General features: G+C 35.0%; 1 protein-coding gene and 1 pseudogene across 4 annotated transcripts in view; one reads left to right on the forward strand and one right to left on the reverse strand.

Moving 5' to 3' along the window:
• The window catches only part of CNTRL (centriolin), a 72,700-nt gene that overhangs the window by 57,273 nt on the left and 1,597 nt on the right, over positions 1-13,830 (reverse strand). For all 4 annotated transcript variants that reach the window (XM_039866728.1, XM_039866726.1, XM_039866727.1 and 1 more), the window contains exons 2-6: positions 8,675-8,923; positions 6,943-7,073; positions 4,959-5,089; positions 3,815-3,956; positions 1,590-1,776 (exon numbers count right to left, since the gene is read on the reverse strand). In XM_039866728.1, the coding sequence (XP_039722662.1) occupies positions 1,590-1,776; positions 3,815-3,956; positions 4,959-5,089; positions 6,943-7,073; positions 8,675-8,891 (808 nt within the window). In that variant the 5' untranslated portion in view covers positions 8,892-8,923. The remainder of the gene's footprint in view (positions 1-1,589; positions 1,777-3,814; positions 3,957-4,958; positions 5,090-6,942; positions 7,074-8,674; positions 8,924-13,830) is intronic.
• Positions 9,932-10,050, forward strand: LOC120605848 (uncharacterized; annotated as a pseudogene).

Genomic DNA, 13,830 nt, shown 5'->3' on the forward strand with positions numbered 1-13,830 from the left:
GTCCTCTTACTGACAGTCTTTTTTCTTTTTCTCTGACCTCATCTTCTTGTCTTCTAAAGGACCAAAAGAATTGAGCCATGATTTGTCTCTCCACTGCACTCTTGAATATTGTCTTTATTTGAGTACTAGCTTTGAGGTTTACCACATATGCTTCTGCTCATTTAGTGGTCTGGAGCTATATACATATATATTTTTTTTATTTCTAAACTTTTTTTTAAAAAACTCATTTGTTAGATAAAAGGGGAGAGAAACTGTGGGAGGAAATTGGGAGTCTTCACCCAACTATCTTCTTTCCGTTCACTCTTCCATCTTCCACCTATAATCTAGCATTTGTCCCAATCATTCCTTAACTGCTCTTGTCAAGATCATCATCATATGTTGCCAATTTAATGCACCTCTCTGTGCTCATCTTACTGCTTCATGTCTCAGCAACATTCAACATAGCTGACCACTTCCTCTCTTGAAATCTTCTTCTCTGGGCTTTTGCAACTCACTATTTCCTGGTTTTCTCCTACTGTGCTGGCCTTTCTCATTTTTCTTAGCTGGCTCCCTTTCTTGCTCTTCCCAACTCCTGCCTGAGTGAGCTAATCAATTCCTCAACTATCATTTTTATGACTCTCAAACTTATAACTCTACTACAGATCTCTTTGAACTCCAAACTCCCATTTTCAACTTTCTTCTTGGTTGTTTCACAGACATTCAAACTTAGCATTCTGATTTCCCCCATTTTTATAAACCATATCGCCATCCAAGCAATCAAGCCAGGAGCCTGGGAATTATGCATTAGAAGGTGCTGTTACTTCTACCTCCAAACTGATCCATTCATTTCACATCCACCATCTAAATACAGGCCATCAACATTTCTAGCCTAGAGCTCTGTAATTGCCTCTTCATATGTCTCTTTGGCTCCATTTTGCCTTGCTCCAAATCATTCTCCATTTTGTATCAAAAATAATCTTAATATATATACCGACTCATGTTCCACTCCTGCTTAAAAATTGTCAATAGCTTTCCCCTGCACTTGAAATAAAATCCAGACAACCCCAACACCCTATGTCATCTCACCTTCCTCATCTCTCCAAAGTTTTTCTTCAGCTATCTTCCAGTCACACTGATCTTCTTTTAGTTCCTAACTAACCAGGATCTTTCCAACCTCAAAGTATAAGCTGCTCCCTCTCCCTGAATGCCTTTGTTCACATGGCTACTCTATTCTTGCCTTTACCATGAGCTTCAATATCATTTCCTCAGAGAGCCTTTCATATCTTTACACCACCTTCCCAAAAAGGGCGCTTGTTCTCCTTTGTTACTTTAACTGGGTTTACTTGCTTTTTATCTGTCTTCTCCACTAAAACACAAGCTGCAGGAAGGCCAATACCATATGTCTTGCTCACCATTGTATCCTTAGTGCCAGATACAGTGCCTGGCTCACAGTTCATGCTCAATGACATTGTTTAATTAAATGATTTATAGTGCCATATTCCACACAATTTTTGATAGCATTATATATTTATTATGTATTTTTCTGGATAACTTCTGAATTATTCCTCTCCCACCTAAATTTAGTTGTTTTATTTAAACTGTCACCTTACCTAAACTGAATCTCTCAAAAGCTTCATGTCTGGTCTGAGTGGTTACTGGTTGACCTTCCAAACTTTCCAGTGAACGGAGGTGAAAAATGGTAAACTGGAAGTAGTGAGGAAGGGTCACAATAGGATTTTCAAGTAGGATCAGAGAAGTCAAATCTTGAAGTGGTTTCAACTTGCTTACATCTTGGAGCTGAAATGACATATGTTATTATTGGTATAATTTAAAAACCATAAACAAACCTAAAGGAAGTATTGTCAGGGAAATTGCTATTAACATGGAAGGAATCTATTCATGAAATCCATTATCCAAAAGTAGTGTGTGAGATGAAGAACAGAAAGGGAGTTTTTGAATATCTATAGTGTATCAGGGCAGTATCAGGCATTTTCCACATATCATTTCATTGTGACTCCTCACAACAACTTAGGCTATAAGACTCATCTTGATTTTATAGATGAAGAAACTGAGATTCAAAGAAGTTAAATGACTTACCCAAAGTTCAGATGTTATAAGTGAATAAAACAGGATTCATTATGATTGAACAAGTTGAAAAATTTTTCGTAAATCTTCCGATAACAGTTACAGATATAACTGATAGTTAAATAAGGATATGTGGAGATACAGTTTTCAAGTGAGGTTTTTATGTTTATCCAAAGAGGGATTTTAAACGTTTGAGAAACACTACTACAAATAGCTAGTACAGATAAATTTCTCCCAAGTGAATGTGTATCACTCTCGATGCCAATGTCAAATGTTAACGGGGATGAAAAAGTCATACAAAATTAAAAATAATCATAAATATTTATTGAATGATTTTACTGTTAACATCAGCTGACGCTGAGTACTACCCACGGATTAACAACTTTGAGGAATACTTGTGCCAAATTTTAGATTCATAGCTACCTCTTCCCATCACCCTAAAGCTCCAGGAGCTCCAAGGTGATGCAATACAACATGGAGTAGGGGTTGTGCTCTGAGGCCTTTGGGTCATCAGTGAAATTGCAGAGAGTCACCCTGCCAGATTTTATAAAGATGAAATAAGAAAGCATTGATAATGTTAACTACACAACATTAAACAAGTGTTGTTTATTATTACTGGCTTCCACTGGTGAAAGTTTAAGGAATATGACCTTAGAGTTATTGTTTTAAAGTATATCCAAATCCATCATTTCATCTGAGCCTGTAACATTCCTGTAAGACAAGCAAGGTAGAAATTGTTTTCTCCAACTTAAACAGTGAGTTTTATTTTTTATTTTTTAAAATTTATTATTATTATTATTATTTATGCATACAGCACCGGGTCTTCCTAGGTGGTCTCCCATCCAACTACTAAGCAGGCCCAACCCTGCTTAGCCTCCGAGATCAGAAGTCGGGCTTGCTCATGGTGGCATGGCCACAGACCATGGACCATGGCTTCACTGGGGTGCGAACCTAGGACCTTCTGCATGTAAAGCAGATGTGTTAACCGCTACACTATGGAACCACATCCTAAACAGTGAGTTTTAGAGAGATGTAGGGATCCTCTGAGGTCACAAAAGGCAAGTCTAAACGCATATTAAAAGGCACATCTTTTATTTTCTATTCTAAGATAGATGTTCATTTTAAATTTAATGTTTTTACTTAGCAATGTTTATTGAACATTTAATTGTACAAATATTATAAGAAAATCATAAACTATACTCGAGAAAAATATATACCATTATCAGATTATGTGAACCATGATAACGAAGTTGCTCTACTTTAAAAAGCCAGTATTAACCGCCTAAAACACCTAACACTATAATTGAGATTAATTCATAAGTTTGAAAAATAGAAGTCTATTCCAGACATTCAGTAACCTGAATTCTGGCACAAAGTGTATAACTTTGGATGAGAGACTTAACCTCTGAAACTTTACTTGAAAATGGGAGTAAGACTACGCTACCTAACTCACAGTATTATAAAAAAATAATCCCTGCACTGTCTCCTTAACAAGTGTTCTCAGGCTCAAATGAAATGATAGATGTGAAAATGCTAAAAGGTCAACTCTCAGGTACCATGGAACCATATAAAACCAGGACTGCCTACATTTAATTACCCTAGAGAATCCCAGGTTATATCTGAATGTGATGTTTGGTCAAGGGACCAAGGACCTTAAGAGATTCCGTTTTTAAAAAACTTAATTTTTAATCTTTAAAAAAAATAAGCCCCCAAATTTAAAAAATATCTTTTGCTACTTTGAATTACTTACCGATGATATCTTGTTGCCTTTCAGAATTAGGACTCGCAAAGATTTTAACTTCTTCCCTAACCATGCTGGAATATGTTCAATTTCATTTCCTGCAAGGTTTAGCTTTTGCAGATTACACATATTTTCTATGCCTTCAATTTTGCTGGAAACCAAAAGGTAAAATCAAATTTAGTAAGTACAATAATATGAGCTCTTCCACTGTATTTTTAGAATTATCAGCCTTGGTTTTATGTGGGGTTACTTTTCAGAATTCTAATTTATCAACCCTTTTCATAAATGAGAATCAAAAACAGTGGCTAAAAACAAACTTACCACAACAGGTTTGATAAACTCTTCTTTACTGTACCCAAGAACCCTACTATCTTGCTATCAAATTTTATGATCCCACAACATGAAAAGAGTCTGCCTTTGGCATTTTCACTAACCACTGTAAAGAGTACTAGTGAACAGCCAGGGGACCGCTGGAAAACTCAACAGCACACACTGTGATATGTGCTACAGCCCTGCACAAGAGAAGATGTCCTTAATTATTACCTTAAGTCATCACCAAAAGATTAGCTGTTAACAACAGAATATGGCTGCCATTTTGAGCTGTAAAGATTTTCAAGACTTGATTGTATCATTTTGTCTATAACAAGTTTTCTATGTGCAGTTTTACCCTCTGTCAGTTTTATTATATTTATTTCTCAGAGTAATATATATTATGAAGTAGAAATAAGACTGAGAGTACATTGGTTATAGCAATGAGCAAGAAACACAAGGAAAAGCAGAAGGATCAAAACAGGTTGAAAATCTTTAAGATCAAATTGACAGGGTTAAAACATATTGCTTCATGTCAACTTTCTTAATGTAATAAGACAATGAATCAAAGACTCTATCTGGAAATACTTCCTGTCAAAAATAGAATTAAGATAAAATCTGATATAAAAAATGTATCTCCTTTGATAATGCTAGATTAAGATATTATTCCCTACTTCAGTAATGTCAAAATCTGAAGGCAGTTATCATCTGTGAAGAGCTACACTATCAATGAATAAGGATCAAAGTGCCTGTTTCAAAAGCTTCTTTCAGTAATGTGGGAAGCATTAATCTACCTCTTTCACAAAGACAATGACTCTGCAATACTACCTGAAGAAGTACTTACCAGATTTTGTTATATGACAGATTGAGTTCACGTAATTTTAACAGCTTGTCCAACTTCTCAATCTTCCCTATTAGATTATAGCTGAGATTCAGTACTTCAAGTTTAACACATTTTTCCAAATTTTCAATATACTAATTGGAAACAAATGAAGAAATTTTATACAACAGATGCCTTGACAAAGCACAACATGTAAATATGTGTATCAGGGGCTGTTCTGATCAGTCACCAGAGAATAAGAAACCCTACTGCTCTCCTGGAGAATCTCTTGGTGCGGCTTTCCTCACGCCTCCAAACTCTGCTTGATCCTCAGCAGACAATACTTCCTCCTAAGAAGATCAAGACTATCCAACAAGATTTCCTCCACCTCAACTTTTCCTGCTCCTCAACTTTTCCATGCTCCTCTCCCCTCCTCTCCTTATTTCTTCAAAGTTTAACTAGGTACTTAGGCTCTTGCATAACCTTACCCATCTCCTCTCCCCATGCTCTTGCATCTTCAATCTCTTTCTCTCCTCAAGATCCCTTGAAGGATCTTCCCCTTAAGTTTAAAAACAATCATTAGTTAACAAATATTCATTATACACTTACTACATACCAAGTGTGGCACCAGGCAATGGAGATGCACCAGTAAAGTAGACAATTACCTTGATGCACGGAGCCTATGTTTGACATGCTCAATCTCCTTTGTATAAAACAAATCACCTTGCATTGAACTTGTTTTTAAGGTCAAGCCATTATCTCCTCTCCCTTCTATGCCACCATGTTCTCGCAAGAGTTCTGCACATTTGCTCATTCTGCCTTCCATTCACTCCTATTCTATTGGTAAGGCAATATATCTTCTGCCCTTACTATATATTTAGACAGTTGTCTCTAAGATCGCCATTTATTCATCCATTCCACAAATATTTATCAAACATAAATTAAGTGCCAGGAGCTGTTCTAGGTACTGAACATACAATGGTGAATAAGGAAAACAAAGTTCTTGTTTTTATTCACAGATAAAAGCAAAGAAACAAACAAAAATTTCAGACAATGTAGCATACTAACAAGAAAATAAAGATAACATAATGTGACAGAATGCAAAGCACTAAAAGAACAAAGGAAGTACACCAAGTTGACACCTTAATAACAAGAAGCCAGCTGTGTGAATATGTGGGGGCAGAGAATACCAGGCAGAAGAAAAAAAATGCAAAGGCCCTAAAAGAATGACTTCTAAGTTTTCATCCTATCTGACTGTCCTGTAACATTTCATATCATCCTTTCCTGCCTGAAGTTCTCCCTCTTTTAGCCTCAATTCATCATATTCTTGGATCTTCTGTCCTAATAGCTCATTCAGGCTTCTTTGTTAGGTCTGCCTCTCTCATGCCCTCTCTGATTCTCCTTCATTATTTCTCCTCTTAATCCTAGGCATTCTTCACACTAAGCTCTAAGTTCCCAGAAATCACAACCTAAGCTTATTTACCTCTGTATCTACTTGACAGCCTAATAATGCCTGACATATAAGACCCACATGATAAAGATTTACTAATTTGATATTTCATTTCTTCAATTTTCAAACTCGTGTTTCTCCTTTTTCCTTTTTAATTACACAAGACATAAATATATTCTAATAAAAAATTTTAAACAAACCAAAAAGCTCTCTTCATCAAGTCCCCAGGCCCCTGAAAAAAAAATTCCACTGTTCAAAGTTAACCATTGTTAAGAGGCTGGGGGATACACATCCAAACCTTTCTATTAATTTATATCCATATATACAGAATTTTTGAAATTTTTTTGAGTCAATAATGTATAAAATAATAGGAACTTATACATCTGAAGATGTCATACTTCTGATGCAGAACTTTCACTGGAAACAATAAGAAGTCTGCTACAAAGTAAGTGACAATAGGATGAGATATTACTGTAAATCTAATTTAATCCTTTTTTCAGTTTTAAAGCACAGAAACATCAAAAACAATGTCGATATTCAGAAATATTGGTAACCTACCCTAAATTTCTTGCCACCATCTTTAGAAAGTGAAAGATTCAGAGATTTTACCAATGCCAAATTGTCTTGTTTAGTAAGTTTTTTAATAAGGGCCTCTGTGATATATCGGACTCCTGCATGTGAATCAGCTTCTGAAATTAAAGAAACATCATTATTAGTAGAGGTAGTCACGAATACTCTGAAAAACAAATTGTTTTAATGTTACGTAACAAAAATAAATTTTTTTCTAAGCCATGCAAATGTAAAAACAGCTGACTAATTCTAATTGCAATGTTTTAATAACATTTTATTTTATATAACATTTCATAATAATGACAATAAGGTTTATACTCTATCAGTATTAGCTGTGTGCCGACTTTGTGCTAAATTTTAACATTCGAAAAATTCAACTTGTACAATAAACCTTTGAGAAATTACTATTCCCATTTATTTTTTAAAAAGTTATACTAATTTTCTCAAAATCTTGCAGCTAGTAGTATGCAAATCCAGTACCTGAACCCAGGCAAACCATCTAAAATCTACACTTTTAATTATATGCAGATAAAGTCTGTAGCAATTCTTAAAAAATAAACTGGCACGATTTAGTTATTTGTTTTTACAATGCCAAGCTAAAGTTAGGAAATGCTGGAATTCTTAGAAATCCTCTTTTCCTGTTTCTTTTTTTTTTAAGCGGTGAGAAACTCAGATTTGTTAAATAGAGAAAGAGGTGATCACATCACATTTAATAGAGATAAAGTACTAACTTGATGGATAGGATAGCACACTCCATCCTAAGACTTTTCTGGATATTGCTGTCAAAGTGTGTTAAAGCCATGTTACATTTTACAAAAGAAGCCATAAAAAGAAAACTGCCTCTTGGTTCTTAGAAATTAATTAAATTAATAAAAAAATTAATCTTGGGTTCAGATCCAAGCTGTGCACCAAAGGCTCCCTATAATTATTTGTAATAAGTTAATATTATATTTATTTTGGTTCAAAATAAAATAGATCTTTTTCTTTAACTTGGGCTTTTCTAGGAAAGAAACTGGCTAATCTAGAATATTAATCAATATTAGAAATAGCAATGTATCAACTTATAGCAAGGTTATAGTCTAAACTCAATGCTGATAATGTTTACTAATAAAACTAATCAGACATTCAAGTCAATAGAGTTTGATGGCTGTGATTTAATGATTTAGCAAATAAATTACATACTTTTCTTTCACATTTATTTGTATTAGATTCTCAGGAAAAAAAAATAATTTTTGAAAACAGATTCCCAGACTAACAGAATGCTTTTAAGAAAAAAATAAAAATCTTGGTCGAACATATGTATGTCCTTTTGTGGAAATCAGTCCATTCACAGATAATCAGTTTGGCAATAAGCAGACTGGAATAGCCGAAGAGTGGATAACATTTTTATACTGAATCAAGGCACTCCACTCTGAACAAATATGCCCTCTCTCTAACCAAGGATGATGATACATTTGGCAGATGAGCTGTAAGGCACTCTCCCACCATAGGAAATAAAGATTCCTCTTTCTGGAAACTTCCTTCTCCTAACCCTTTCAGACATCTTCACTGTCACCCAGAAGCCTCCATCCTCCACTGTCCTTATATAATATCTGTTAATTAAAATGACAAGTCAAGGTAGTACCAGATATACCTTACATTTGAACCAAAAATGTAAGTTTGGTATTTCCCATCTCTACTTAAGAGTATGTGATCAAATTCTTAGATTAGAAAGCAATACCTTTATTGTCTTGGTAGTCCAAAAGCATAGTGTTTTCATCTGAATTCTCATCTTGCTCACACCACTGCCCTCCAGAATGAAAAGGCAGAGTCTCGAATCCACTTAAGGGTGAAAGTGACCTAGATCTCATACTGAACATAAGAGATGATGGACTAGGAGAGTGAGATGGTGATGGCATCTTTGGTACGGGAAGTTTTCGCTGAGAACCTCTCTTCATTGCAAGAATAAAAGCCAAATGTCCATCAAAACCTGTAAGAGTTTTCAGTATATTTAACAAGGTTAATTTTTAGAGCTATCAAAACTATTAAATCAATCTATTTCTAGAATTTTCAAGACTACAAAGTTATAAACTCACACTACTCTAAGCTTATTGGAAACATTATTTCAAACATTGCTGATCACTTTACCAGAGGGAAAAGAGACCTCCATAGGTTCTGTATTGACCCATTCTCCAGCCAGAAGTCTTACCTGCCATTTCTGTTCTCAATTTATTGGACCTAACTAGTCACAATGCCCCTTCTACCTACACAGGGTCCTAGAAGGCAGGAAGCTGGAACTATCTGACAAACAGCTATATTTAATACTGATGAGCATTCTCTCCTTCCTGAAAGTTTCTTCCTTTAACTTCTGGGACACCACACTCTGCTGGTACCCTACTGCCTCCCTAGACCCTCTTTGGCCTCCTCTGCTGGCTCACACTCCTCTATTCAATCTTTAAATGTCAGAGCTCCTCAAGTCTCCTCTGGCCTCTAATTTCAGTTTAGATAATCTACTACACACCCATGACTCCCAATGTCACCTGTATACTGATATTTATATCTTCAATCTAACCTTTCTCTGAGTTCCAGACTCCTATTACTAATTGCCTGCTTGATACATCATTGGCATCCTAAATTCAACATATCCAAAATGAATTTATCATTTCCTCCATTCCTCCCTAATTTTTCTCCTATCTTGTTTCTCCTTCCACATTCCCTAACTACTGAACAATGTTCATGGGAATAAGATAGAAAACTGGGAGTTATTCTTAATGTCTTTTTTCCCCACACCCAATCAATCACCAACTTTTGTCAATTGTACCTCCTAAATCTCTCAAATCAGTTTATTTCTATCTCCACCCTCAACTACTCTAATCCAAGCCCTCATCAAACTATGTAATAGCTTCAACCTGATCTGTCCACAAGCTCTCTTGTCTTTCTCTTCCATGGCTACATTACAGTCAGACAGCAAGAGTGATCTATTTAGAAAGTAAATCTAGTCTACAGCCATGCCACCCTGAACAAGCCCGATCCCGTCTGATTCCGGAAGCTAAGCAGGGTCAGGCTTGGTTAGTACTTGGATGGGAGACCACCTAGGAAGACCAGGTGCTATAGGCGTAAAAAACAAAAAATAAGGAATTGTAAGCTGACAAGGTCCTTGCAATCTGTGAGGTCAACCAAGGGTTGCCTTGCATAAAAAAAATAATAATTTTTAAAAAAGTAAATAAAGAGTAAACCTATCAGTCAGAATTGAATGAAATATTTACCATGACCTATGAGGTCCCCCCACGATATGGCCCTGTCTCTCTAGCTTCACTTCTGTCACTTATTTCCTCACCTCTGTGGGCTCCAGCCACAATGACTTCCACATATAACTCCTTCTGCCGAAAATGTTTGTCCTCGGTCTTTTATTTTTAACCTTGTTTCTCAATTATTTTTTTTACACAAAATTGACCATCTTAACCATTTTTAAGTGTACATTTCAGTGGTATTAAATATTCATAATGTTGTGTAATCTTCACCACCATCCATCCCCATAACTCTCATCATCTTATAAAACTGGATTCTATACCCATTAAACAATAACTCCCCATCTCTCCTTCCCCTGCCCCGGCAACCATCATTCTTTCTGTCTCTATGATTTTGACTAAGTATCTTATACAAGTAGAATCATACAGTATTTGTCTTTTCATGACTGGCTTATTTTACTTAGCAGAATATCCCAAAAATTCATTCATGTATAGCATATGTCAGAATTTACTTCTTTAACACTGAATTGTATTCCATTGAATTATATTCCACAGTTTGCTTATCCATTCATCTGTCGATAAACACTTGAGTTGCTTTCATGTTTTAGATATTGTGAATAATACTGTTATGGATATGTGTGTACAACTATCTTTATAACATCTTTCTTTCAGTTCTTGGGTATATATTGAGAAGTGGAATTGATGGATCATATGGCAATGCTATTTTTAATTTTTTGAGTAACTGCCACATTGTTTTCCACAGCAGCTATACCATTCTACATTACCACCAACAGTGCATGGGGTTTCAAATTTCACCATATTCTTACCAACACCTGTTATTTGTTTTTGATAGTAGCCATCCTAATGAGGAGGAAGTGGTGTCTCACGGTATTTTTTATTTGCTTTTCCCCAATTAGTGATGTTGAGAATCTTTTCATGTGTCTATTGGCTGTTTATGTTTTCTGAAGAAATGTTTATTCAAGTTATTTGCCCATTTTTATATCAGGTTGCTTTTGCTGTTGTTATAGTTTTAGGAGTTCTCTCTATATAGTCTGGATATTAATCCATTATCAGATATATGGTTTACAAATATTTTCTCCCATTCTGTGGGCTGCCTTGTTACTCTGTTGGTGTTATCTTTTGATGAACATTTAAAATTTTTAATGAAGTCCAACTTGTCTACTTTTCTTTTGTTGCCTGTGTCTTTAGTGTCATATCCAAGAAATCATTGCCAAATTTACTGTCATGAAAATTTGCTGTATTTTCTTCTAAGAGAGTTCTAGTTTTAGGTCTTATATTTAGGTCTTTGAGTTGAATGGCTTGAGTTAATTTTATATATATAGTGTTAGGTAAGGGTCCAACATCATTTTTTTGCATGTGGAAATCCAGTTTTCCCAGCCCCATTTTTGAAAATACTGCCATTTCCCCATTGAATGATCTTGGAGCCCTTGTCAAAAATCATTTGACCATACACGGAGGGCTTATTTCTGGGCTCTTTTCTATTCCACTGATCTACCATCTGTCTTTATGTCAGTACCATGTTGTTTTTATGACTGTAGCTTTGTAGTAAGTTTTGAAATCAGGAAGTATGAGCCCTTCAGCTTTGTTCTTTTTAAAGATTGTTTTGGCTATTTGGTGTCCTCAGTCTTTTAATCATGCTAATTTTTAGTATTCCTCTAGTGATTAGCTCAACCGTTGCTTCTCCAGAAAAGTTCTATAGGGCAGAATAAGTCCTCAGTTATACACTCTTAATCAATTCCTATTTTTTCCTCAAATAATCACAGTATGCAATTTTATATTTATTTATGTTATTACTTGCTTACCATCTGTCTCTGTTTTAGACTGTAAGCTCCATGAGACCCTCTGTTTTGTTTATCACTGTCTCCTCCAGTCTAGCATAGTGCCTAGCACCTAGCAAGAACTCAATAAATATTTGTTGAATGAACGAATGAATAGTTATTTCTCACTCGTCCCTCTCCCTCACCCATCAAAATATCAATTCTAGTTCTGAAATATTTCTAAATTCATCTCTATCTTCATAGCTCTCACCCTAGATATAACTTTTATCATCTCTTGCTTAGACTATTATGATACTCCCTTAACCAGCTTCCAATCTTCCTTTACTTCACCCTCAATCCCTTCTCTACCTTTGAATCACTTCTTCATAAAAACAAAAGAAGTTTGATGGTTCTCATTGTTTATAAACCTAAATATTTCTGCACCAAACACAGGACTCACCATAATCTGGCCAAACTTTCTGGCCTAATTTCTTACTCCTCCCCACCATGCACCCTGCACTCCAGTCATCTTTTTATTATTAACTAGACACATCATGAGTTTCTGTTTGTGGATTTCTCTTTCCTTAAAATGGCATCCTCTTCTTCCTCTCTATCAACTAAAATGTCACTTTATTTGTGAAGGCTTTCCAGAAATGCATTTGTTTCAGTTCGAGATCGTCCCTGCTTATTATCACACTGAACATACATCTACCGTGAAGGGATAATGTCTTATTCATTTCTGAATTCCCAACACTCAGTGGTCACGAGTGTATCTAACATTTTGCAACTAGATTCAATCTGTTTAGAAACCATACTTTTAAGAGTGAGTGTTCTCTCTCTGTATATTGATATGTGTGGGTGTGTGTTTGTTGCAGGATACTATATATAGAAAAGTGCACAAATCATAAGTATATAGCTCTGAAAATTTTTATACAGTGAACACAAGCTGCATAACCAGTATCTAGATTAAGAAACAGAATATTACCAGAACCCCAGAAGCCCTCATATATCCCCTTTCAGTAATTAACCTCCACACATGGGTAATCACTATCCTGATTTTTATTTTTTAAGTTTACGTAAATGAAATAATAGTGTATCTTTTATATCTGACTTTTTTTTGTTAAACATTGTGTTTGATATTCATTCATGTTTGTCTCATGCTATTCAAAAAACATCTAATCACTTTAGACTCCCATGCCTACTATTGCTTGTCCACAAAATCAACTTTAATGAAGTTTAAGTTTTCCAGAAGAAACTAAGCATTTATCGATGAAAGGGACCTTAGTCAAATTTCTTTACTTTTCATATGAGAAAATTAAGGCCCAGAATGGTAAATGACTTTGTCAGATACAATGCTAGCTGTAGTAATGATAAGAATTAGTTCTCTTCTCAAACTAATTTGTAAGTCCAATCACATAATTAATCTAGTAGAATGTAAGTTCCATGAGAGTAGTAATATTGTTCACTGATGTATTCCCAGCCTAGAACAGAGTCTAGCATATAGTAAATAATTAATATTTATTGAATGAAATATTCATAAAGAACATGGAACTGATAAAATGCTATTTAGCACTTCGACAAAAGGATATCTTCATGAGCAATATTAGTCCTCAACTCCAAGAGTCCTAATTTGCAAGGTTAGGTTTATACAAAAAAGATTTTCATAACAACCAATTGCTCTTATAAAGTATATTCAGTCTAAAAACACTGTAAAAATTATAAATTTGACAGATTTTAGACAAAAAATATCTTATAAAATGTATAGGCTGCATTAACAATAATCCTATTTCCACTCAACATCCATAATCTTCCCTACACTCACTGCTTAAAACGTGAAGACAAAACACGAATTATTTTTTTAAAAAGTTCTT

The sequence above is a fragment of the Pteropus medius genome, unplaced genomic scaffold (genome assembly GCF_902729225.1).
Source record: "Pteropus medius unplaced genomic scaffold, Ma_sr-lr_union100, whole genome shotgun sequence".
Classification (NCBI taxonomy): Eukaryota; Metazoa; Chordata; class Mammalia; order Chiroptera; family Pteropodidae; genus Pteropus; species Pteropus medius.